Genomic DNA, 24,335 nt, shown 5'->3' with positions numbered 1-24,335 from the left:
TGCCCCCCACATATTTGCCGAGGGTTGGGGAGACGGTTTTGTCAGTTGTCTGCAAAGCTGCTAATATGTATTGGTTTGCAACTTGTCATGCCAGTTCAAGAAATTGCAATGCTCATTCTGAAATATAAATATGGAAGACTTGCCCCTCAGGTACCTTGGTCTCTCCCTCTGCAGCTTCTCCGCTGACTTGGGACCACTGAAGATGATCTCGGTGTCCGCAAGGGGGCGCTCATTGCCAGCCTTGTTGGAGCTGACCTTCGGCCGCATTGACTCGGTGGGCTTCTCGTTGCTATGGCGCCCCCGAGTGCAGCCCTGCAGAAGCACAAGCGAACAATGGATTTATTATTGTAGCAGGGCGTAGCGGTACAGCATGATCAGGGCAAATCAAAGGAAATGGGGTGTAGCTTGATAAACCTATAGTTCAGTAGAAACTGCAAAAAGAGCTTGCAAACTTTCTGCTGAAATCTGTTTTCTTTTTATTATCATTAGGGTCATTATCAGCCTTTCAGTTCTGTGCTAGATTTTTTTTTAATCATGAGCGGAAAACATCAGGGTTTCACACTGACCCCCATGCACTGTGAATGCAGTGACCACTGCTACACTGCACCAGGACCATGCCAGCTTTCCATACCTTTATAGACAGGAATTCAGAGAAGTCAGTCGTCTTTTTTCTACAGCATGACCAGCCCTGAAAGTAAACAGCAGACAAAAATTATACAGCTATACAACGATACTGAGAATTCAAAAACAATATATATGAAAAAGTTCACTTTCCCAACACCCAAAACTGAGGGGACAGGACACTGTTTTCAATAAGGCAGGTTCTGCACCCCAGCAGACCTGTTGCTCTGAATATATTTAAATGAACAGTGATAACAGCTGTGCCAAGTCCTCCAGCATCCCTATCACACTGTCAAAGAAGACATTCAGGTGGGCCCTACATCAGGGGCTTTCAGAGGCTTACAAGAAATATAAAAACAATGACCACCAAGAACACAAGGATCCAAAGATCAGTGAGAATAAAGCAGTGCAATGGGGGGTGCTTACCTTCAAGGCATCGTGGAATACGGGGTACCCCGAGTGATAGAGGCAGACATCTGTGGGGCAGAGAAAAGAGAAGAAGAAGAAGAAGAAGAAGAAGAAGAAGAAGAAGAAGAAGAAGAAGGTGAATTTGAGAAGAGCTTGTATCATTACAATGCCAAGCTCTCTCTCTCTCTCTCTCTCTCTCTCTCTCTCTCTCTCTCTCTCTCCTCTCTCTCTCTCTCTCTCTCTCTCTCTCTCTCTCTCTCTCTCTCTCTCTCACACACCTCTCCATTCTACCACCCCCTCCCTACCCTGTGTCACTTTGTATTCCTGAGCCCCATGCAGCTGTCTCTGAAAAGCAGATTCAGGAGAAACGGATTCCCCCCTCCCACAACCCCCTCTCCCTCTTAGCACGTGCCTGCATATGAATGAAGACACAGAGGTGTAGGAGTGATCCTGCCCATTAGGAACGAGTTGATTCGTTTTCAGTGACCAGTCTGATTAATTGAATGTAAGCTAATTAGATTTTCTTTTTTTTTTTAAACCAATGTAACAAGATCTATAGTTCCTGAAGCACACAGGTAAAAAGAAGAAGCACTTGGGATATGTGGCACACACGACTTGTTGCTGGACAAAATGTTTTGTGCATCTAGACCAGTATATTGTATTGTAATCTTCCTCTCACACAGTCAGAATCTGTCTTAAACAAACAGTTTACTCACCAAAAAAAAACATTTAAAAACTGGCAACATTTTAAGCAAACCAGTTTAGGATGAGTAATACTTATAGGGCAAGTTTAATGTGTTTTACAGGTATGATCAATGCTCATTGACATGAATTCAGTATGAATTAAAAAAGCTGTCTATTAGTTCATTAATTCCCAGCCCTTATTACATTATTAGTAGTGAGTAGTGTTAGGAGCAGTAGTTATAGTAGCGGCTTTGATGGTACTTACAGGCTAGCACTGTCTAAACTATGCTTTCTCAGTCTCAGGTCGGATAGAAAAGTGCTCTTAGCTCACCATCAGAGTTCTCCTCTTGGTTGTATCTTTCTCCACAGCCTTTGTTGTAACATAGGAGAGCCATGATGACACTGAGCCGCTCTGAAATGAGCCAGCTTGGACTAGCAGGACCTGGCAGGTTTCTTTTCCTCTCAGCAAGTGAAGCGCATGCAGTCCGCTTCAGCTGAAGTCCTTCTCCCGTTGCTCTTCTGGAAGTTTCAGGGCCTGGGAAACATGAAGAAAGACTAGAAGTGGAGAGAAGGTTGCAGAGTGTGCCTTCCGAGTCAGGGAGGAGCACGGAATGTGGTGCTCCAGGCCGACAAACCCCAAAATAGACAGGCCCCTCTCTCCAGCTGTCAGCTCTTATCTTTCAGCCCTCAGACATTTTCTTGAATTCAGTCAGGACACTTGGTGCTACAAAGGTGAAGGAGGGGGGGGGAGTAATTCCATTTGTGTTTACACTTTAATATAATGGCACATGTGAACCTAGTCTCAATCCATCTGGGTGAAGTGCAAAGCACAATAAGCCCTGGGTACTTTTGCAGGCAGGCCGTTTGAGTAAAGGATTGTTTTGCTGAGCTCATCAATTTAGGTAGGAGGTCACTGTAGGGCAGGCTGAGGCAGGAGGCAAAGATCATGTTTCAAAAGCTAGAGACGCTGACGCTGGTCTATCTACTTGACTTAGTTTCCTATCTAAGTTTTTGTTAGAATTCCAATTGAGCATTTTGAAGTCAAGGATGATAAATGCACAGCTAATGGGTAAGGTAGTCTAAAATCAGTGCTGAAAGAGGTCAAAGTTGTACTTTCAATACAAAACAATTGGTTCAGGTTTGCACTGTATCTACTGTGTGGGAGTAGCAGAAAAGCATGACTATGTACGTTTCCAAATGAAATGACTGATATTACTGTACAAGCCTAGTTGAACTCCCAGCAGTTAACAGCATTGGCTTATGCTGCTAAAGATTTGAGACTATAAGGAGCAGTTAATCAGATCCAGTAATATCACTAATTGGGTGCTGAAAATATACAGGCAGGTTTGAAGTGTATGCTTCTCTACACAGCTAGCTTTCACAACAATATATCACAGTGAACTGGTGTGGTGGAATTGACAACAGGCACTAGGTGAGATTTATTACACCAGAGGAGGCCGTTCTGAAACTGGCAAGCTCTCTAGTTTAAGGGCCATTTAAGTGGTCCCAAAGGACAATCTTGCAAGTGAACTGGAATGCATGCAACTGGGTCACCTTGCAGACTGGTAATGACGGCTATTTATCAAAATAATTATTGGCAGTACCACTAGAGGGCGCCATTGGATTGTTTGACTCTTCTAGGCAGCTAGGCATGTTAGTTTAAGGATAGATGAAAAGGTGCCCTAATACCTGGGACAATATATAAGTCGGTATTTTAATATTTGCAATAACAACCGCTCGAATGATTTTAAACATGCTAAAAAGGTAATGGCAACAGCAAAACAAACATATGAACACGTCATTTGAAGCTACTTAGTTTTCATTAGTTGTGGATTGTTGCCATCAGGAAAAGAAAAGATGTGTGGCATGTGTTGCCATGGAGACAGACTGTACCTCGGGTTGGTAAGCAATCCCAGATGAAAGCAGCCGCCAGCTCCAGTTGTCATGGAGATGATTCTGAAAAGTGCCATTAGGTGGCGTTTCTTTAAGGACCGTTGTGACTGAAGGAATGCCAGCCTTTTTTTTCTGGAAAAATTCCAACACAGGTCAAATATTGTCTCCTGGCCCTGCTGTTGCGCCTCTCCAGCCTGTTCACCTGAGCAAAGTTAATATTTAAGTTTACAATGTCTCAAAACTCAGGGGGCTATTTTCACAGATTAGTAACTTATGTTGAATAAATGACTGTTAATGCTGTTCTAGAACTAAAAAAGCAAATTACACTTTGTGCAGGATTACTCTGCTTAGGAAATGTTGAAAATGAAACCACAGTGAGCATCACCTGCAGTGTTCTGACTGGCTTTGTGTTTGTTTTTAGTTCATTGTGAATTGTTTAATGTACAAAATACATTTATGGAAGCTTCCGCTGTATTTTGTACTAATGATCGCTGATCCTCTCGGGTTCGTTAACAGGATATCTCTGGTAAACGATGTCTCGTCCTGCTAGAGAAACCACTTCCTGAAGCTGTTAATTGCAGCGTATCCTCCTTGCGTTTCAGTGCAGACTGGGGGTGTGACCCGCACTCTTCGCTTCCCCACAAGGTAAGCATGCAAATAACACACTGTACAGAGACGCTGACCAGACTGTGCAAACCAGAAGCAGGAATAGAGCTCTGGATGTGGTCAGAGCAGTACCTGGGACTCTGACTGCTTCCTCGGTGCACTGTCTCCCACACAGCACTGTATTCTGGAGCAGATGACAGTGTGCACTGACTGCTTCCTCGGCTCACTGACTCCCACACAGCACTGTATTCTGGAGCAGACAGTTTGGTCCCCCTGACACTATACAATACTGTAGTCCTGCCAAAAATTTGCAGTTGTAAATACCAAAGCAAATGAGCACAGCAATGTTGCAACGTCACATGCTTTTCCAGTGTTTATACAGAGGCTTTACTGTGCTTTACAGTGGCTTTCTTTCTCTGTTTTACCATGTATGTGTGGTTTACCGTGCATTCACCCATGTTTTATTATATTGCATGGTACAGGTATACAGCAGGGCTGGTCATCACGCTTCGCCCAAGTTCGTACAATGTGCCTGAATGTGTCAGTATTTTTCCATGATAGCGCAAGCAAATCAGGATCTAATGTGTGAAAGTGTGCAATGAAACCACATTGACCCTGACCTTTAAGGCTGTGTGATGAGTTTTGATGCTAGTGCATCAAGGCCCAGGGGAATACGGCAATGTGCTTCATTTAGCTTCTTTAACTTAGCTTTTTTTTTTTTTTTTTTACCAATGTCCTTTCTGAGCCAACGAGAATGAGAGATGAGGAGGTTGAGCAACATGTGGCCTGGTGAACTGTAAATGTAGTCACTGGCAGAGGTTGGACTAAGCTGTGAACTCATGGCAGGCAGTTCTCTGCATGTGGATTGGCGCTGAGACAGGAATGGCAGACACACACACACTCACACTCACTCCAGGGCTGCTCTTAAGGTGGAAGGGAACAGCGATATTGTGGATTGTTAGGAAATAAAGTGGGCAAACCAGGATTGTGCAGTTTATAAAGCCTAGGGTGGTTAGCAGTTAGTTGGCTGTAAAAAATTGGATTTTGAAAGCATGGTTGTTAATTAGCATCCCTTATCCCATGCTACAACTGCATTTATATGAGTTTCCTTTATAGTATCACTACTAAAACTGTATTGTGCCTCATTCTGTCGCCACTCTGAACGCCTTGCCTTGTAAACCCCTGAATTAAACGCAGGGAATTGAGTTACCCGAGGAATGCACAATACGTCCTTAAGGCATGTGCCGGTATGTGTGTCAGTGTTCTGGGAGGAGACGAGGATTTTGTTTGCTTGTTTTTTTTTAGATAATTTGCCGGTGTGTAAATAAACACGATAGTCATTGATTTAAAATTTTATTTTGCTATAAAAAAAAAAAAAAAACCTGAAGTGGGAAATATTTAGAAATAATTGATTCTTAATTGACACGTCCACCTTAAGAGCCCCGCCCCCTCCTAAATCCAACCCCAACCCATCCTCAGATCACCTGATCGTCGCACAGCCATTTTGTCTCTGGGAGTTAAGCACAATATCAAATACACCGGAATAAAAAAAATTAAAAAGGCCATTAAAAAGGAGACCAAATTAATTGACGGAACAAATCTTCAGTAGATCAGTTACCTTTAGCGTAATACTTGTGCCTAAAATCCACATTTTCGCCAGCAATTCGGGGAAAAAAAAAAAGAATATTCTGATTTTGCTGTCTGTGAGATTCCGGAACCCGAAACAGTTTTGTATGTTAAACCAGCTTTAGGTATTCACCTTGTTTTTTTTTTTTGGTTTTTTAGAGACACGTTTTTTTTTAAATTGTGTATTCCTTAGTTAAGAGTTATTTTTTCTATTGCGTTTGCGATATGTGTTTGTTCGCGTCTTGAAAAGTTTTTGAGACGGGGCGGTTTAATGACAGTTAAGTTTTGTTGCATTTACGTTTTCATATCTGTCAAAAAAAAACAGTCTGGCTGGTAATCGGGTCCCAGGCCCGTGCAGTTTCTAAAACCATTCAGTGCGCTCACCATACGAAAATAACATATCCGTCATTCTTATTAACATTTATATACGTTTAAATTGAACAAATTTTCTGAAAACCGGCTTATTTCATCTCTATTTTTTTACCGTCTTGTATTATATCTGCGTCTAAACCATTTTGTGTTACCACCGTTTACCATTAAAAAAAAAAAAAAAAAATCTTAAAATCTGCATTTATTCGTCATTTTTAACGCCTGCCTGTAAATATGTCGGGACAGTCGATAACAGATCGCATCGCAGCGGCTCAGCACAGTATGACTGGATCTGCAATTAGCAAAGCCGTGTGTAAGGCCACCACACACGAAGTCAGTGGACCCAAAAAGAAGCATCTGGATTGTAAGTATATACAGCATTAATGATTAGTGCTGTGTTGCTGTCTTTGCTAAAAGCATTGTAATTTCGATTGCTTCAGAATGATAATGCAATACAGTAATATGCAGGAGTGCTTTGAATTTGAACCTGAAGATCAGTCACACATCTGGACGATGTGACCCGGAGGAAGGGGGGGGGGGGGGTCACAGTGATGTGTCTTGCATTGTGTGTGTGTTATCACAATTCATTACAGAGGGATAGGCATGACTCTGTTTGCATGGCAAAGTGATTCATCCGTTCCAGTCCAGGTTAGGTGTATCTAAAAATGAAAGCAATGCAATCCAGTGTTTTTTAAAAAATAAATAAAAACCCTTGTAACATTATTAGCGAGTTCAGGATATATAAGTGTTTCTAATAATACAGTGCAAGGGCGGTCTGATACAGCGTGGTGCCTGCGCTTAGTTCACATGGTTTGATGACCGTAGGCAAGTGGATTCAGTTTGAAATGCAACACATCAGTGATTCTATACCAGCTAGCAGCATACACTTCAATGTATATTATTGTTTTTGAGTGATCTGCATGTTCCAAATTGAAGTACCGTATACAATAAAAGCAAAGAAGCGTGATATCTTAAATAGAAAAAATAGGGGACATGTGATAGCCTGCGAGAAGACGAAAGAATCGCTGTGACCAACATACATCCCCTGTAAATAAAGTGTACCCCCAGGTGTTATCATCACCTCTCGGGGCTATGCATCCTGACTGGGGGGGGGCAGTAAATGCTCCTTAAAGCTCCATTAAAACCTTGAAGGGACAAACTTCTATGTGATGGCAGTCTTTTTTTCTACCCTTCATTTTCTTATTGTTCCTTATCAGATTTTAAAATTCAACTCTCAACCTGCATATATATATATATGTGTGTGTGTGTGTGCAGTCCTTGATATCTAGCTTAGAGCTGAGAGACTGAGGCACGCAATGGAAGTGGTTATAACCTTCTGAAATGTTACCTTGCTAACCAGTGTGTTTTTTCAAAATCTTGCCTGTTCAGTTAAAGGTGTGATTTGTACTGTATCTGATTAACTTAATAGCTATGTCGTTTTTATTGGGCTCCCCCCTGCTGTCTGTAGTTCCGTGTGTGTGTGTACTGTTAACCCAAGTGAGGTCCCCAGCATCTCGTTTAGATGTGGAGTAGCCCATTCAAGGCCCTTAATGAATGTGAAAAGACTGCAAGCACAATCTAATGCTATTAAACTAGCTTTGCTACTATTAAGTTAGCTGTGTAGTTGTATTTCTGCACAGTCTTTCTATTTTTCAATTAGTAAAGGGTGGACACCTGTATGACACACACACATGACACCAGGCACTACAGCAGCACACAGCTTAGTCGATGCCTTCTTCATGGTGATGCATGTTAAATGAACACCGTTCTTGTGGGAGTTGATTCAGTCCCTCTCGTGACCCACCAGCATCACCTTCAGTAGCAGCAGCAGGTGTTGGTTCCTTGTGTGTGTGTCCCATTCCCTGTACTGACCCGGTCCAGCCTCACTTTGATACGGAGATCAGAGAAAGTGGTATGCGCTTCGAGTAAGTCAGATATCCTTAGTATTTATTATGAGAACTGCAAGCAAACAGCACAGTGGCTTGTTCAGTGGTCTACAGCGCTGGTGGAAGTAGTTTTAATCCCTCGACAGTTGATTTGAATGGCTTCGTGGTTTGATCTGTAGCCATTCCTCATTTGAACATGTATTTGGTGATTGCTACAGCGGGAATTTGAAAGTGAAAGCTGCAGGTTTGTGAATGTGGGAAGGTGTGGGGTTGGTGATGCAGCTGCTTGGTGGAAAAAGCAGAACTCCGTTCACTCTCGTAGAAATCAGTTCTCTTATACTTTGGGTCCATTGTTACATTGTGCCATGTGAGAACAAAAAAACTTAGAGAACAATGGGAAGTTTGATTGTAAAATAATAGAAGATTGAATGTACGAGCTCAGGGATGGAAACTCCTATTACGTAGCAGGTTGATCCGTTCCTGGTTTTGCTGTTAGTTAATAACTTACCTGAGTGTATTTCCTGTGCATTGTAGCTAACCAAGCTTGTAGTAAAACCTTGAATGGGTGAAACTGCTGTGCAATAGGAGTCTTATTTCCAATCCCAGATCTTCTATACAAGGCCATAGAGATGGATTTGGAAATGCAGGTAGAAAGTCATGGTTTTGTCTCTTCCTACTAGACTAAATAAGAATGTAATATATGTTGGTCTTTCCAGCCAAAAAATAGATTTTCTTAAGTAAATCATAGCCCTGTAAAAAATAAAAAAAATTCCCTGAAAATGTTGAAATCTTATAAATCAAGAATGAGTACAGCTGCTAATCCTCTTTTCACTTACAGTATTCTAGCGGAAGAGAAAGTGATGGATACACAACAATTTTTTTTCTTTAATAAATTTAGCTTAATTCTTTGTCTAGACGTTTTGATTGAGGGTTTTGTGTGTGTGTGTGTGTGTGTGTGTGTGTGTGTGTGTGTGAGAGGGTGTCTGGTTCAGTACTACGAGCTAAACCAGTGGTGGCTACTGTTCTGGTGTAAAATGAATCATCTCTTCTGTCAGTTCTGTAATACTGGAGCTACTGTCATGGCTTTCCTGCCCTAAGCAGATAGAAAGGTGTCTAGCCTGTGAAGCGCCAGACAGGCCCTAACCTGCCCCCTTGTTCCCTGCAGATCTGATCCACTGTACGAACGAGATGAATGTGAGCATCCCTCAGCTGGCAGACACTCTCTTTGAAAGGTCTGCCAGCAGCAGCTGGGTGGTCGTGTTTAAAGCACTGATCACAACCCACCACCTCATGATGTACGGAAACGAGGTAAGCATGTGCTGTGGAGAGGGGCAGACACAATGGATTATCCACGCAATTAGCTGATAGCTGGCTTGTTGTGTAAGGTAACAAAAGCTTAGTTTACACAAGCAGTGTGAGGTCCTGGAACAAGTGACAGCTAGGTACAGACTAAGACTCAAAGCAATGCAAAAAAATCTTCTATACCGATAAGATTCCAAAATCCCCCCCACCCCCTCCCTCCAGTAGAAGTGTGAATGATCACCATAGTCCTTCCAATTCAACCTATATGACTCAATTTGTAACAGCTATTTGCACACTCAGCCTGTCATTACTCAATGACAAGGAGGATAGGTTTAAGTAATGAAGTCTCCCCACTCTTACTCCTGTATTGGTAGTTGTGTTCCTGCAGCAGACTGAGGGACAGGGAGGCTGCAGCAAGACATAGAGATTCTGCCAACCTGGACTAATGGGTCGGAGATAAATGGGGGGCTGGAGGATTCAGGGCAGTGTCTGGTCAGGGTGTGGGACTGAGATAAGGGCACTGCCTGTGCTGTGGAGACAGCAGATAGGGCGCTGAGTAACTGAACTGCAGCCTCCTTCACAGGCCTCTGCAGACACACTCTCTTCAATTATTTATCCAGATTGAATGTGTGTTCTGGAGATCCGCTTGCCCAACGTTACAGTATGTGTAACACGTCTTACACAAGGCAGCTGCACTTTGAGCCGAGGTGTTGCAAGAGCCAGGCAGTGAGTCTTTACACCATTGCTGTGTCAGAGAAAAAAACGGGGGGTGTTGCAAAACTATTATTTTAAAGTAAATTTCTATTCTGAATTTGACTCGGTGGATCCTCGCACCGTTCTTGGGGAGTTGATTCAGTCCCTCTCGTGACCCACCAGCATCACCTTCAGTAGCAGCAGCAGGTGTTGGTCCCTTGTGTGTGTCCCATTCCCTGTACTGATCCAGTCCAGCCTCACTTTGATACCGAGATCAGAGAAAGTGGTATGCGCTTCGAGTAAGTCAGATATCCTTAGTATTTATTATGAGAACTGCGAGCAAACAGCACAGTGGCTTGTTCAGTGGTCTACAGCGCTGGTGGAAGTAGTTTTAATCCCTCGACAGTTGATTTGAATGGCTTTGTGGTTTGATTTGTAGCCATTCCTCACTAGAACATGTATTTAGTGATTGCTACAGCGGGAATTTGAAAGTGAAAGCTGCAGGTTTGTGAATGTGGGAAGGTGTGAGCTGGATGATGCAGGTACACTGTCTTCCAGCCATAGGTTATACATACAGTGGGAATCCCCAGATTCCTTCCTATGAGCTCTGTGCTGGAGCCAGCTATGGCAGGCTGCATCTCATTGTCAAAGGACAGTGAAGAGGAGGCTTGCATTACATGTTGTTTGTTTAAACTCAAACCTGGCTTCAGTCTGATTATGCAGGATTCCAAAACTATCCCTACTGCTGTTTCTGTTAGAAATCTAGTATTTCCACCTTCGAATTATCTCATTATTAATGCCTGAGGACAGCCTGTAAGCTCCTTGAAACCTGCTTCAACTATGATCTCTTTTCCATAGCTTTTTGATTTCTATTTTATTACCTGCTCAGGATTAACATGTTGAAAAAATGCCAGGATGAATTAAATATCTCCCTTTTATTTTTTCTCCCCCAGCGTTTCATCCAGTACTTGGCTTCCAGAAATACTCTCTTTAACCTAAATAACTTCCTAGACAAAGGTGCATTGCAAGGTATGTAGTGGCTGTTCCCTGGGAGATTTATCTGTGATTTTTCTACCCCTCCTAATGAAATTCATTGAGAGGCATTTGCTCTGAGCAAGAACGTCTGTCAGCAGCGATGCCCAGCGGCCAAAACCTGGCTTTCTTTTGGGTAGTTTCCCAGAATGAGGAAGCCGCAGTGTTGTAAAGAAAGCCTGGGAAGGGACGCTCACACCTATGGTCGACACAGATAACTGCAGAAAAGGGAACAGCACATTGTAATTGATATCTAACCCTGAGATCTGAGAATTCAAATTTTGGCCATGAAAAGATAGCTTGAGTATGATTTCTTGTTGCTAGTTCAGGTTTACTGTTTGTGCGTAGGTGTCAGATATGAATCATAAATTGTTAGTCGCTTCATGTGAAGTCAATCACTCACTGTTGTGCAACAAAAAGATGCAAGATAGGTTGACATGGCACCTACAGTTGGATTTCTAATAAAAGTAAAATGAAGAGGGTTAAATCGTGGCATTTGCTTTGTTTTTCCATCCTGCAGGCTATGACATGTCTACCTTTATCAGGCGTTACAGCCGGTACCTGAACGAAAAGGCCCTCTCCTATAGGCTCGTCGCTGTGGACTTCACCAAAATGAAGAGGGGGTATTTGTGACATACATGATTTATAAACTAAAGTGCAAGACGTGTCTGTTCAAAAACCATTGAGAAAAACCCAACGAATAAAGGGACCACCCATACTGAAATGTGAGGTCTACAAAGCAGGCTGCGTTTATATACGGGGGAAAAAAAGGGTCAACCCTGTAAAGATGCAATGTAGACCTGGCTTACTTAAATGAGACACAATTGGGGCAAGCTTGACTTCTTTCTTACATTAGGAGCAGATAGCGGTAGTTGTAGCAGTACCCGAGATGTTCTGCCCTGTCTAGGTAGTTTTCCCATCCTTTAGTCTAACTTGGTTGGAGTAACTACTATGACTTGAAATGCTGAATATAAAAACGTTAGTGGGGCACTGTAGAGAACACAGTCTACTTTGCTACGCTGTGTTGCCCTGTGCAGTTTAATGGTCGTGATCTTAAAGCAGAGAAGGTATTGATGTCAGTGATGGGGATTTCCTTGCAGAGTCGAAGGAGTTATGCGCACCATGAATGCAGAGAAGCTGATAAAGACGCTCCCGATTATTCAGAACCAGCTGGACGCACTGTTGGATTTTGAAGTAAGCTGTACCATGTATTTCTTATCCCGCTATATTAGAACTTTTGTTTTGTTTGCTGTTATTGTAACGTGCGGTGGGGTGGTTCTGCAGAAGGAGCTAAGTCTGTTTCTGCTCTTTTGTGGTGTCACACAGGCGAACCCCAATGAGCTGACCAATGGGGTGATCAACACTGCCTTCATGCTGCTCTTCAAAGACTCCATCCGTCTCTTTGCAGCGTACAATGAGGGTGTCATCAACCTGCTGGGTAAGGGAGCCTCTCTGAGTCTGCTAGCTCTGTGAATGATGCATTACTGGGGTAGTAGGTTTGTTTGGTACAGTAACTGCAATCTTTCATTGATATGTGTAGTGTTGTAAAAGTGATTTATGTGTGCTTGACTGGGTGAACATATTAAGGGTGTATCTTTGTAAATGTTCAGTTACTGTATGCATGAAGTACACGTGGCAGTCAGTCTTGCCCCAGTAACTTTGTACATTTCCAGACTGTGGTCCATTATGTTTTAATAGGGTAATGTTGAGTATGTTTGGCTGTCTTAAGTTTGTGCTGCTTCATTGTGGCACCAGCGCTTCTTTAAAGCATAGGGGAAGTATTGAAGCAGATAACGATTGCATACATTGTTTTCTTTGTTTGTTCATTTTAAAGAGAAATACTTTGACATGAAGAAGAGCCAGTGTAAAGAAGCTGTGGAAATGTATAAGAAATTCCTCTACAGGATGACCAAGCTGTCTGAGTTTCTCAAAGTGGCTGAGGTAGAGTGGAGCCTCTTTTTATTACATCAGCTTGCTTGTACAGGGCTGGTGCAGCACTGTCTGTGAGTCTCCCCTAAACCATTGTGCACCACAAGCATTTCTAAACTCCTTGGGGGGGGGGGGGATCAATTATTTTGTTCAGCCTGAGGGTGACACAAGAAATGGAAAATGAGGAACATAATTTATTTAGATTGAGATATAAATAATGTGTTACAATACACTCATATGTCATGTTTAGTTGAGCTTCTGTTTTAATTGCAAATGGTGAAGTAATGATTTCTTTTGAGATGACTTGGCAGGTTTGGGGTTCTGCATCTTGTGTGCTCTGCCTGCGGCCCTTTGCTGCATGGAGTTAATGATTTGTACAGCACAAAGCTCACAGTCTGGCAGTGCAGCACACAGAGCTGGGGAAACGTCCGTGTAGATCCCAGCATGACTTGATTGTTTAGTTCTGCAGCATGGTTTATTTTTTTATTCATGATAAATACAATGACAAAGCCTGGCTGTTTGTTTGACTCTCCTTCTTAACCAGATTCCTCTTTATTTGCATTGAGCCGTTGGTTAAATGTATTTGCTACTGCTGGTTTCTTTATAAAAAAATAAAAACACAATACAATCCCCCAATGACCTTTGACGCACAGCAAGAATTTCAAAGGTGGGCCAGGGTTGGTTGATTTCAGCGGCCCGTAGATCCAAGCAGTGGAAATGAGGCACAAGGTTCAGTCATGACTGCCAGAGTGCTCTCAAGAGAGACAGAAATAAATCACTTTACTACCAGTTTTTTGCATGCTTTATTAAAGTAATAACAATTTTTTTTCTTTCTATTGTTAATGATGTATTCCTCGTCTCACGATTACATGAGCACTGTGATCCACTCGCCCAGGCCACAGTTCTGCACCAGTCCCAGGCATTTAAATGTGCAACCCATTTCAATCCAGTCTGTCTGTGTCAGCATGCAGAACCCTTTTTTCTGTTTTTTACAGTCACTGCATGGAGCAATGGATCCTTTTGTTATATATTTTCTTTTCTTATTCCCCCTTTTTTGTTTTTGTTTTGTTTTTGTGAGACAGCAAGTTGGAATTGATCAGGGTGACATTCCAGATCTTACACAGGTCAGTGTGCATTTCATCTCGATTTCTCCATGTGGCTTCATTGCAACACTTCCATTCCCTACTCACCCTACAGGCTTCCGCTGTGTGTGTGTATATCGATACAGCGCCAGCAATGTTCAGCTGAAAGACGGGCTTCTTAAAAATGCAGTGAGAGCAATTAGCTTTAAAGAGACAGGACAGACTCACCATTCATCATAAAATGCACATTATATGCCTCAGTTCTTGCATTGTAAATGCAGGGTATATTTATTTTGAGCCATTCTATTTTTCTACTGTGTAGCGTTACATTTTCTCTTGTTATGCTAAAGTAATTATGCAATTTAAAAAAAAAATAAATAAAAATAAAAATCGAATTAAAAGGTTTACCAATGCACATGTACAGTATTGGTTTAACTTGAATGCTCCTGAAAGCTGGTTCCTGCTTCGTCATGTGACTCAGGTCTCTGGTCTCTCTTATCATATAACTGCCTGACTTTAATTTTTCTCAGTTGATATCGTCAACTTGAAGTGTATTCATAAGAGTAAAGTATGAATCTGCTTTTACGAGTATTCCCAGAAAAGGAATATATATAATTTACCAAAATGAAGCAGCCAGTCCTGATGATGGGATAAATGAAACAAAGCACCAGCTACAGTGCACTCATGCTGGGAGGAGAGGTTATAAATTGTTCTGTATAGTGATTTATTTGCACTATTTTATATATTTCTTCAGTAATATAATTCTACATTATGCATGCTTGTGCTACCGGGATGGTCGTTGAAATTACAGAATCAAAATTGTTTTAACTGTTGGCTATTTGTGCAACAGTGTGTGTGATTTGGTTTGTATTGACTGTCCACCATACAGTAATGTTAGTTGTCTTGGATTGTGCAAATTCTCATAGAAAACACAGCCACATAACTCGAATGAATACCTATAGACTGGTGCTTGGGCTGATTGTCATCTTTGACAAATCGCTGTGGGGAGAGAAGTGGATGGGTTTTTTCTACAAGAGATGATTTGAATTTCCTTCTATTTATTTTATTTTCTAATAGGTGGTATCAAGGTCAGGATCAATTCCTGTTTTAATTCCATTTCCTTTTTTAAAATTGATTCTAATTTGTGTTCCGTATTAATCAATTCATACACATTGATCAAAATTTACAATTGGTGGTGGTATGTTAAAATCAGCTTCTCACAGTGGCAGTACCTGAAGTCACTTGGCTAGACTGGCTTCAGATGAAAGCAGTAGAACAGTCACAGCAATTCTGCCTCTAAAATATCCATTCCAATTCCTCTTAAGGAATTGGTATTAAAAACCGGAATTGTCCACAACCAAAGTTGCTATTTTGCATTTATCAATGCGGGGCATCTTGAGAGATTTTATCTTTCAATGCCAAGCACAGAGTAGCGACTGATGCAAATTTTGGCTTCCAACTTCTTTGAGTGCCTGCACACAGTATGGAATTTGAGGGATTACCTGTTTGTAAAACCCCAGGGAAAACTAGTTAAAAGAAGACAGGAGGCTTGCTTATTGTGCTCTTAAGATTTTTGTAGTGATTACGATTATAAGAAAGAAAGCACAAAACAGTGAACCAGCTTACATATCCCTAAGTATGTTTCAAATAGAACTGTTATTTCTTTTGAATGTGGTTATCCAATTAAACCTCAGCATCATTGCAATGTCCACTTTCTTTGTGCTTTCTCAGAGAATTACTAGGAATAAGATACTGTCCTTGAGAGAGAACTGACAACAGCTAGCTCCAGACAAGAATTTGGAAACCAAACATAACCTGTATATCCTGTGTATGTGAGCATATATTCAACCCTGTGGAGCATATTTGAGTGTGCCGTTTTATTGTGCCGGGCATTTCTTATAAAAAGCAGCTACATTTACAGGTACATTTCTTCTCAGGTCTGTATATATGCTAGCATGTGATACACTAGCAGAAAAGCATGTAGCCAGTGTGTGTTCTATATGTAGGCTTGAGGCATGTTACCATGTTAAAGGAAAGTGCATCGTGAAGCCTGTTCCTCACTGTTGTGCTGATAGTGTGCTGTGTCCTGTCGCTGCACTGAAATGTCTGACATTCCTGTTTAACCCCCGCCCCCCTGCAGGCCCCCAGCAGTCTGCTGGAAGCACTGGAGCAGCACCTGGCTTCTCTGGAGGGCAAGAAAACCAAGGAGTTCTCTGCAGCCAGCAGGTACAGCACACTTACTGATTTCTAGATCTGCTTTGACACACATAACCGTCATGAATAGCCCAAACGTTTTGTCTCCTTGGCCTTCGTGCTAAGATCTCTTCTCATTCAGTACATTTACATTTCTGTGGCAGTTCATAGCTCCTTCTATGAGGAACCTGTCCTGCCAATGTAACATGCACACATATTGCACTTAGGCATTCTGTTATCTCTCATGAAAGGTAACTTGCAAATTGAAATGCGGATACATGGTGCAAGTGTCAACGTGCTGTATTGTTAATTGCATTGTTGTTTCTCCCAGAGCAAGCACCCTGTCCAGTGCCGTGTCCACTCTGTCCAACACAGGCATGTCCTTCAGCAGAATGGACGAGAAGGAGAAGCAGCAGGCTCTGGAGGAAGAGCAGGCCAGGCTCCAGTCCCTCAAGGTGGGTGCTGTGCCTCCTTTAGAGAGTCCTCCGAGAGAGAGACTGAAGCTGGGAAGATAAACATAAACCTTAGCATGGCATAGCTGCATTGGGGTTTGAGAAACATGGTCTGGAAAGTCTCAGGATTCATTGTAAGTACTGTACCACTATAGAGAGCTTTAACAAGTCTGGCTACAGTCTTTCAAAGCAAACAATGCACCCTTATAGATGGTTAAGACAGGCCAGGCTATGCTTTAAACACTGTGCCCTTTATATATTATACACATCTCTGCATTCCCTAAACTATGTGGGGGCTTCCCAGTGGTACATCTATTGCATTGTCCCAGTACCTCAGCCTGTAAGGGGTTATCTCGGGGCAGCTTCTCAAGGTAAATGCCTTGGCCTTGCAGACTTGCAGGTTATCCTCTTGCACAGAAGATTATAACCTGCAGCACATCAGACAGCTTTCAGCGCGTGTGTGATCTCTGCTAGGGTGGCCGTCTCGCACTTGCACAGATTGAACTGATCCCAGAGGAGCTTGCCTTTATCCTACCCTTTCAATCCTTGGATAAGGTGATGCACCACAAATTCAAATGTGAGCATGACAAGCGCAAGATGACACAGTAGATTCCTGTTCGAGACCTTACCTGGAGTACAGATTGATAGAATAAATGCTTGTGGGTTTTTTTTTTTTTTCTTTGGTGAAATCTTTGCCCTGGTGGAATTGCTTAGAATCTGGCAGATTGTTTAGTCAAGCAGGATTCCACCCCTTGTTAACACCTCAGCCTCCCTAGCAGGGTGGCGTCTGAGACTGCATCATCAGTAATGTGTGTTTGCTGATAGGAACAGCGTTTGAAGGAAATCGGGATGCAGACTCCAACCGTGTCTCCCATTTCCCAGTCTGGGGGCAGTGCCAACACCAGCACCACCACTGGCTTGGACCTCTTTTCAACCCCAGCCACTGCTCCCTCCACCAACAGGTACCACTGCTTAACCGTTCCTCTGAGAACGTCTAACATGTACACTACCTATACAGTCCTAACAATGAGAATACTTTTTAATGTAGGTCTATATTCAGAGCTTCATTTTAAGTACAGCAGGTAGGACTCCCAATGCATTGCACATATTCAATTTAGTGAGTCACCTTAGAGTCTTGTAATGTATTTTAAATACATATTTTTTGATGCAGTGTAATTAGAGTGCAGAAGCAGCCTGCGAAGTGTGCTTTCCCCAAATTCACAGAACATGGAGATTTTGTTGTTTTTTGTTTTTTTTTAGCCCCTGTTGTTAAAATTAATGCTCTGTAATGACACGTTGTTCTTATGTCCACAGCATGCCAAACCTGACCAGTGATCTGTTCGACCTACAGCCTGTGTTCGTCCCCACAGTGCAGAGCACTCCAGCCATCTCAACCTCCATCAACACTGCCTGGGGAGGTGCGCTGCATTTCTCTGCATGCTGTTTTAAGCTGGGCACTCCCATAAAAATACATCTCGTCACTGAGTTATTGCAATACTGTAAATGATCATATACTACTTACAGGATTGCCCCCCACCCCCACCCCCCACCCTGAAAACAAGCTGCCTGCTCAGATATTATTGATGATTGGTGTCTCTGGCTCCCCCCCTCCCCCCCAGGTTTGGACCCCCGCTCCATGCCACAGGCCGTTCCATTATCCGCAATGAGTGTAGATTTCGACGCTGTGTTCGGGACTAAAGTTGCCAATAACGATGTGAAGACCACAAGCGGTAAAATGCGCCCTGCAGATCCAGTGTGATCTCTACTTTGTCTGCAGCGAGTCCTGACCTGTCACAGCTCTGGGCTTGAGTCTGCTTCTTCTGAAGCCAATGTCCATTGCTTTGATAGTAACAGATTGTATTTGATTGGTCAGTTAGCCATTTGAGGTCTGAATAGCAGGTTTTATTACATTACACATGCCATTTATAGTACATCTTCAAGGAATGCTAACCAACATTTTAAAATGAATATTATTACTGGTCTCCTGGTCATTGTGCTGAGAAGCTGTTGGTTCTTTACTACTTGCATGAAGGTGCCTGGGCTGTAGGTCACATAGTATAACAGCAGCAACTCTGAGTCAACAGTGTTGTCTTAAAATTCATATCCAGAATCAAGGCAGGGAAGGAAAGTTAATATTGCTAGATTTTAAAATCTTGGTTAGCACGTCCTTGTGTGTGTATAAAGTTCTGTGGAGAAGGTGGTAGAATGTGTGGGTTAAGTGGATCTGTACTTATATTTCTTTCTGTCTTTTTCATTTCCATCCTTTCGGGGTCTTGTGGCTTTATTGAATTGGTGAGTGGGGCTTTTTTGTTTCTTTCATTGGACACTGTAAACCTGCATTAAATATATTTTATTTATGGGTTCATTTATATATGCTTCCATGAAACTATACACCATACATTTTGTATAGTTTACAGTATAATTGTAGCATGTCAAATATACAGATATTAAACAGACTATATCTATGCCGGCTACCCAAACACACATTTTTATGCCCACTTTAATTTGGTGGCTTTATTCTTTCTAACTGAGTTAGAGGAGCAAAACCTTGATTGTGTATGCTTTTATCCCGTTTGCTCTGCCTGCAGCAGTAAGGTATTGCATGTGTTTGTTCGGGCAGGGTTGGATCCACTAGGTGATCTCCTGAAGCCCACAGTGTCGACACAGAGCAGCTCTCCAGCAGCAGGGCAGCAGCAGCAGCAGCAGCAAGGAGGCAAGCTGCTCGCCAACGACCTTGACTCCTCCCTCGCAAGCCTCGTGGGCAGTAAGTGTGTGAACACTGTTGTTAGAACTGCTTCTGAGCTCTGCTTCTTTGCAAAGTGCCACAGAGAGAAGCAGTGTTCTCTAGCAATGACAGGAGCTTCCAGGACCTGAAATATTCAGAACATTCATGGCTTTCTCTCTTAAGTTTGTGTTTGTTCTATTACAGATCTTCATTTTGGTGGTGCACTGGCCAAGTAAGTGTCAATCAATCTTATGTGAATTACTTTTATTGGATTTTATCTTTGTAGGGAATCCACCTCTAGGTGTTTCAAAATGACCCTATAGAGTGTAATATAATTATATAGGTTTTAACCTTTGACCAAGCAATTCAGGCTCTGTCAAGAGGAGAAAGGAAAGCAGTACAATAAATGTGGGCACTACTGTCATTTAGTAGTAAAAGCAGAGCTTTTGTTGGTATGTCTGACTGTGCTTGTGTCTCTGATTTGCAGGCCAGATATGCTGTGGACCCAGCCTGGGGAGAAGAAGCTAACAGGCGGTACGCACTGGCAGTCTAAAACCATGTCCACCACCACCGCGTGGAACGCAACGCCCATGGCTCCAGCACCAGTGGCAGTACCACAGATGGTGAGTGTGTCTCAGGGGGTGTGAGGGGGAGGGGGGCTTGGAAGATCTTCAAACCCCTGATTCCTTTGCTGCTTCCTGCATGCCTTTTGAAATCTTCTGAACTCTCTACAAACACAATACAGGACAGGGTCTATCACATGGGAATTTTTGCCTGCAAGCGACAGCCAAAAGGAAATATTTACTGTGGCAGTTTAGTGGAACTACCATTACAGGTGGTGAAATGAACATGTGTAACCCAGCTGCAGCTGCACTTTGAGGTTTAATGCTCAAAGCTAGGTTGTAAAATCTGGAACTTTTGTTTTATTTCTAACCTCTGCTATCTCTTTCTTTCTCAATCTGTCTCTTCATTCTGTTTCACTCCCATTCGATATTTTTCCTTTTACTTCTTTCTCTGTCTCTGCTTAACTCAGAACGGAGTTCTCTATGCTGGCTATGTAAGTATATTTAATGCAAGATATCGTTTCTGGAGTGTGATTCTTCCTTTGTTTGAGTAATACCTGACTCCAAGACGGGCATTTTGCTTTCATCACAGGACTTTAATCAGATGGCTATACAGACACCCTGCAAAGGTTTCCTTGGGGTTTCAAACTAACACATTCAATCTCAGATCCAACCCTAGCTCTTCATTACTCTCACTTGTTCTAATAAATAACAGTATGACTGTTTTGGTACAGTGCCTGAGTTTGGTCTGTAATGATTGAGAGCAGTAATAACTCTGAACCCCCCCCCCGTCTTTCCGTAGCCCGTACCAGGACCCATGGCATACCCTATGGCAACACCTCAAGTGCCTTTGTATGGAATGGGAATGGTAAGGATTCATCTGCAATTTTTAACTCTTCTATATCCTTAAACACCCATTCATGGAAAATCTATTTGAGTCTGTGATCGCTGTCATTAGACCATGTACATTTTTTAAATTAAAATACTTGCCAGCATCTGCCAAGTTATATTCATGAATGTGTGTGAGGCATCCAACCACTTGCCAGGTTCACTCACAGATTCCAACTCAAGATCTCGTGCCTCTTAGTCCTCTGAAAGCACTAGACCGCTTTGCTGCCCAGTGGAGAGCACATTAACCTGTGCTTCATCTCTCTTTCCTATCCCAGGTTCCCCAGCAGATAGGAACTGTCCCCATGATGGCCCCTCAGCCCATGATGTACAACCAGCCGATCCTGAGACCTACGAACCCCTTCGCCCCCATCCCTGGAGCGCAGGTAACGCTGCCCCCCAGCTCTCTTCTGCCATTCACTGACCTGGGTTTGACCAGAAGGATGCCTGCTCTAGCAACAATCTGAATAAAGCAATACAGGGTCCTGTTTACCATTGTGCTGTAATGATAAGGCATGACTTCATCTTCATTCATTTTGTAGTGATGCTGCAGTCACTCTTCCTGCAGTTACACATATTTCCTTTTACTGTTTAAATGGTATACCTTAAATGAAGGGTCGTTTCAACACAGCTTAGTAAGGGAAAGAGGAAAATGCAGCCCTTCGGGTGAAACTGAAGTTGCTTAAATTCAAACCCTGTAACACACTGTCTTTAAACTAGAGCCTTGCACACTGTACAATTTGTGTGGCACTTGGTTAAATCTGTGATACTAATTTGAGGCTGGTGGTTCTAAGAAGCTCTCCAGTGTACTCTCGTGTTTGACTGGGTTTTTGTTTTATTTCACTTCCAGATGCAGTTCATGTAGAGAAGACAAAGCCAGCTTGTTCAAGGCAAAAAGAACACCAAATAGAGCGAGGAGAGGCGAGCAGGAAGCTGCACAGAGACTCACAACTGTTGCTTTCCTACTGCTCCAATAACTTATTAACCTGCACCTGTGCAGCACTGGAGCCCCTGTCTGAAATAGCCACCTCGCTCTCTGTGTCTGCCAGGCTCTTTTATAGAAGAGTCTGCTTTTAAAATGGTAACCCTGGCATGTAAAGTCCAACAGTATTTCTCAGAAAAAGAAAAATGCAGGTCAGAAAAAAATGGGAATGTGTTGGGGAGATTTAGGGGGGGGTGGGAGGGGGGGGGGATCATATATTAATGCACTGAATACCCTCGTTGGTAGAGTTTGTGTATTTTTATCTACCTGTCTTAGCAGGTGTATCAGGTCACCCCACTGAAACTAGACCAACCCCCGGACTAGAGGTGCAGATTTTGGGGTTACTGGGGTGTACCGCATGACCAGATGTTTTGTTCCATGGATATTTGGCTACTTGAATGCCTCTCTCTCCCTTGTTTGTTTTCTCTGCCCTTCACCCAGCTCTCTGTTTGGTGTGTGGGTGTTTGAGAGAGTTCTTAACAAGGTACTTGCGTCACTGGTTCCCCAGTTGTTTTAGGTACCTTGAGTATTTGGAGAGACAAAGTACCTGTTTGGGTGTGGATACCTGAATTTTGTGCTTTTATCTTCAGGTGTTGTTAAATACCAATGCATTTTCACCTGGGCGTGGGATAGGGTTTGTCTTTTAGGAATGTACCTGGTGTTTAAAATGTGCAGGTTGGTTTTCAAATTGTATTAATCTAAGATCCTTTAAGTGTTGCCAAACAAATCCAATCTTTTTTTTCTCCAGTGTCTACAATGTCAGGAACTGCCATTGAGATTCTCATATTAAGGGCATTACATTGGGGTCGGGGGTCGGGGGGGCTGCCTGTATAGCATTCAAGTGCAAGCTGTAATCCCCCCCGCCCTGCATTTACTCTGTAGTGTGGCTGTTGCAGACAGGTTATAGCAGCGTAAGGGCTGGACTGTTTCATTGTGTGTGTTACGATGAGCTGTGCCCTGTTTTGATCACAGCCCTAAAAGGGTATTTTTCTTCCTTGGTAGTAATTTGTTGTAATCCATGTATGAGCTACAACTAGGACAGAAATAAGACTGTATGACAGGCAGTCTGAGCCACTCCATGTGTGACTGTGAGTTTAATCAGACTCTGTTTATAGGTCACAAGTTCAAGTGGCATTGCTCACTGCTGTCTGATGGGAGTCGGAGTTCCATCCAGGGCTGGACACTGTTGAAGACATGCTGTGAGCAGGGTGGAAGAATCTCAGTGTTTTTCGTTCCCATTTTCTCTTGAGACAGGCACTGTATCTTACCATTTAGCCCAGTGTCACTTAGGAAGCACTATAGGAAACGGCAAAGTACTCTACCCTCACTTAAACTTAATCAATCAAAATGAGGTTGCCAAAAACGTGTTTTAGGTTGCCATTACCCCCCTCCCCATTATACTTTCTCAGAGATATGTTTTGTACCACAGCACACCCTAGTGGGGGAACTGTGGCATGATCAGTTTGTCTTCTGAAATTGCTCTATACAGTGCTTGACTTGGATTAACAACAACTGGTGACAAAGAGCCTGGGGATATATTATATATACATATATATTTTTATTTTGTATTTATTTTTTTCAGATGATAACTGTCCAACCTAGATAGATCAAGTGCCACCAGAATTGATTGTAATACAGCATTCAGCACAAGACTTATATACAGTATATAAATAAATACATGAAAACTGCACAAACAGTGCCATTTGCTGGAATGTAAAGAAAACCAAGCTGAAGAGCCGCCTTTTTCTATACAGGAAGTTTCTATTTGCATACACAAGATATGTATAGTTGATGTACATGTGTGTTTGTACAGTATGTGTCTGTGTGAGAACATGTGTGTTATAAAAACCTGCAGTATCCCCAGTAACCTGTGTTCTGAGGCATGGATGATTCCAGACTGCAGGAGTGGGAGGAGTTCTCTTTCAATGTACAGTATGTGTTTGGGGTTACAGGGCTGTATCTCAGCCTGTTTTTAACCTGTCCGTTCCAGGGCTGCGCACTTCTCCTCCCTGTTTGTCATTCAACCTCATGCTTTATTTCCAGTCCTTCATTTCATTTGTATACTTATGTATGTAGTTAGATTTTTTTGTTGCGGTGCCACAGGAAAGCTGTGCAGATTGACAATTCAAATGTATTGTGCTGGTAGGAACAAAAACCTGGACTGGTCTAGCTATAGGGGAAGGTGGGGGGGTCACTATTGGGCAGCCCTGCTGTAGTCTGATGTCAGTTTAGGACCTGGCTAGGCAGGCCACTCCAGTCCCATTTAAAAAAGATTTATTAAATATGGTTAGGTCATACAACAAGGTTGGAACAAAGATCTGGACTGGAGTAGCCTCTTATATCTGGTAAAGCCCCCCCTGCTCTATGAGATCTGTGTTTCGGTCCACAGCACCCCTTGCTG

At 42.6% G+C, this 24,335-nt stretch overlaps 2 protein-coding genes across 5 annotated transcripts in view; one reads left to right on the top strand and one right to left on the bottom strand.

The window, feature by feature from the left end:
* Nucleotides 1-2,423, bottom strand: part of LOC121307581 (cysteine and histidine-rich domain-containing protein 1-like) — a 4,892-nt gene extending 2,469 nt beyond the window's left edge. The window contains exons 1-4 of the mRNA XM_041239779.1: nt 2,045-2,423; nt 1,048-1,097; nt 632-688; nt 144-312 (exon numbers count right to left, since the gene is read on the bottom strand). Coding sequence (XP_041095713.1) covers nt 144-312; nt 632-688; nt 1,048-1,097; nt 2,045-2,108 — 340 coding nt within the window. The 5' untranslated portion in view covers nt 2,109-2,423. The remainder of the gene's footprint in view (nt 1-143; nt 313-631; nt 689-1,047; nt 1,098-2,044) is intronic.
* Nucleotides 2,424-5,715: 3,292 nt separating this feature from the next.
* On the top strand, nt 5,716-23,963 carry LOC121307546 (phosphatidylinositol-binding clathrin assembly protein-like). 4 transcript variants are annotated; one of them, XM_041239735.1, is made up of 20 exons: nt 5,716-6,571; nt 9,259-9,401; nt 11,042-11,117; nt 11,641-11,743; nt 12,221-12,314; nt 12,447-12,558; nt 12,955-13,061; nt 14,132-14,173; nt 16,272-16,357; nt 16,656-16,779; nt 17,608-17,738; nt 18,091-18,194; nt 18,396-18,506; nt 19,397-19,540; nt 19,706-19,733; nt 19,989-20,124; nt 20,535-20,558; nt 20,867-20,932; nt 21,231-21,338; nt 21,803-23,963. In XM_041239735.1, the coding sequence occupies exons 1-20, from the start codon at nt 6,442-6,444 to the stop codon at nt 21,815-21,817; spliced, it is 1,884 nt and encodes a 627-aa protein (XP_041095669.1). In that variant the 5' UTR covers nt 5,716-6,441; the 3' UTR covers nt 21,818-23,963. The 4 variants fall into 4 exon arrangements, with proteins under 4 accessions (XP_041095669.1, XP_041095670.1, XP_041095668.1 ...); XM_041239736.1 differs by having other exon boundaries at nt 17,602-17,738; nt 19,412-19,540; XM_041239734.1 differs by having other exon boundaries at nt 17,602-17,738.
* Nucleotides 23,964-24,335: the final 372 nt, after the last annotated feature.

Source organism: Polyodon spathula, chromosome 57 (genome assembly GCF_017654505.1).
Source record: "Polyodon spathula isolate WHYD16114869_AA chromosome 57, ASM1765450v1, whole genome shotgun sequence".
Lineage (NCBI taxonomy): Eukaryota > Metazoa > Chordata > Actinopteri > Acipenseriformes > Polyodontidae > Polyodon > Polyodon spathula.
The sequence above is the reverse complement of the archived record's forward strand: the minus strand, read 5'-3'. Positions and strand labels throughout refer to the sequence as shown.

What these genes read in the sequence shown, in the direction of transcription:
- LOC121307546 (XM_041239734.1), top strand. Translation starts at nt 6,442, where the DNA reads ATGTCGGGACAGTCGATAACAGATCGCATCGCAGCGGCTCAGCACAGT. An exon ending in CAAAAAGAAGCATCTGGATT is followed by an intron (nt 6,572 to 9,258) that starts GTAAGTATATAC and finishes TGTTCCCTGCAG; the next exon opens with ATCTGATCCACTGTACGAAC. An exon ending in AGACAAAGGTGCATTGCAAG is followed by an intron (nt 11,118 to 11,640) that starts GTATGTAGTGGC and finishes TCCATCCTGCAG; the next exon opens with GCTATGACATGTCTACCTTT.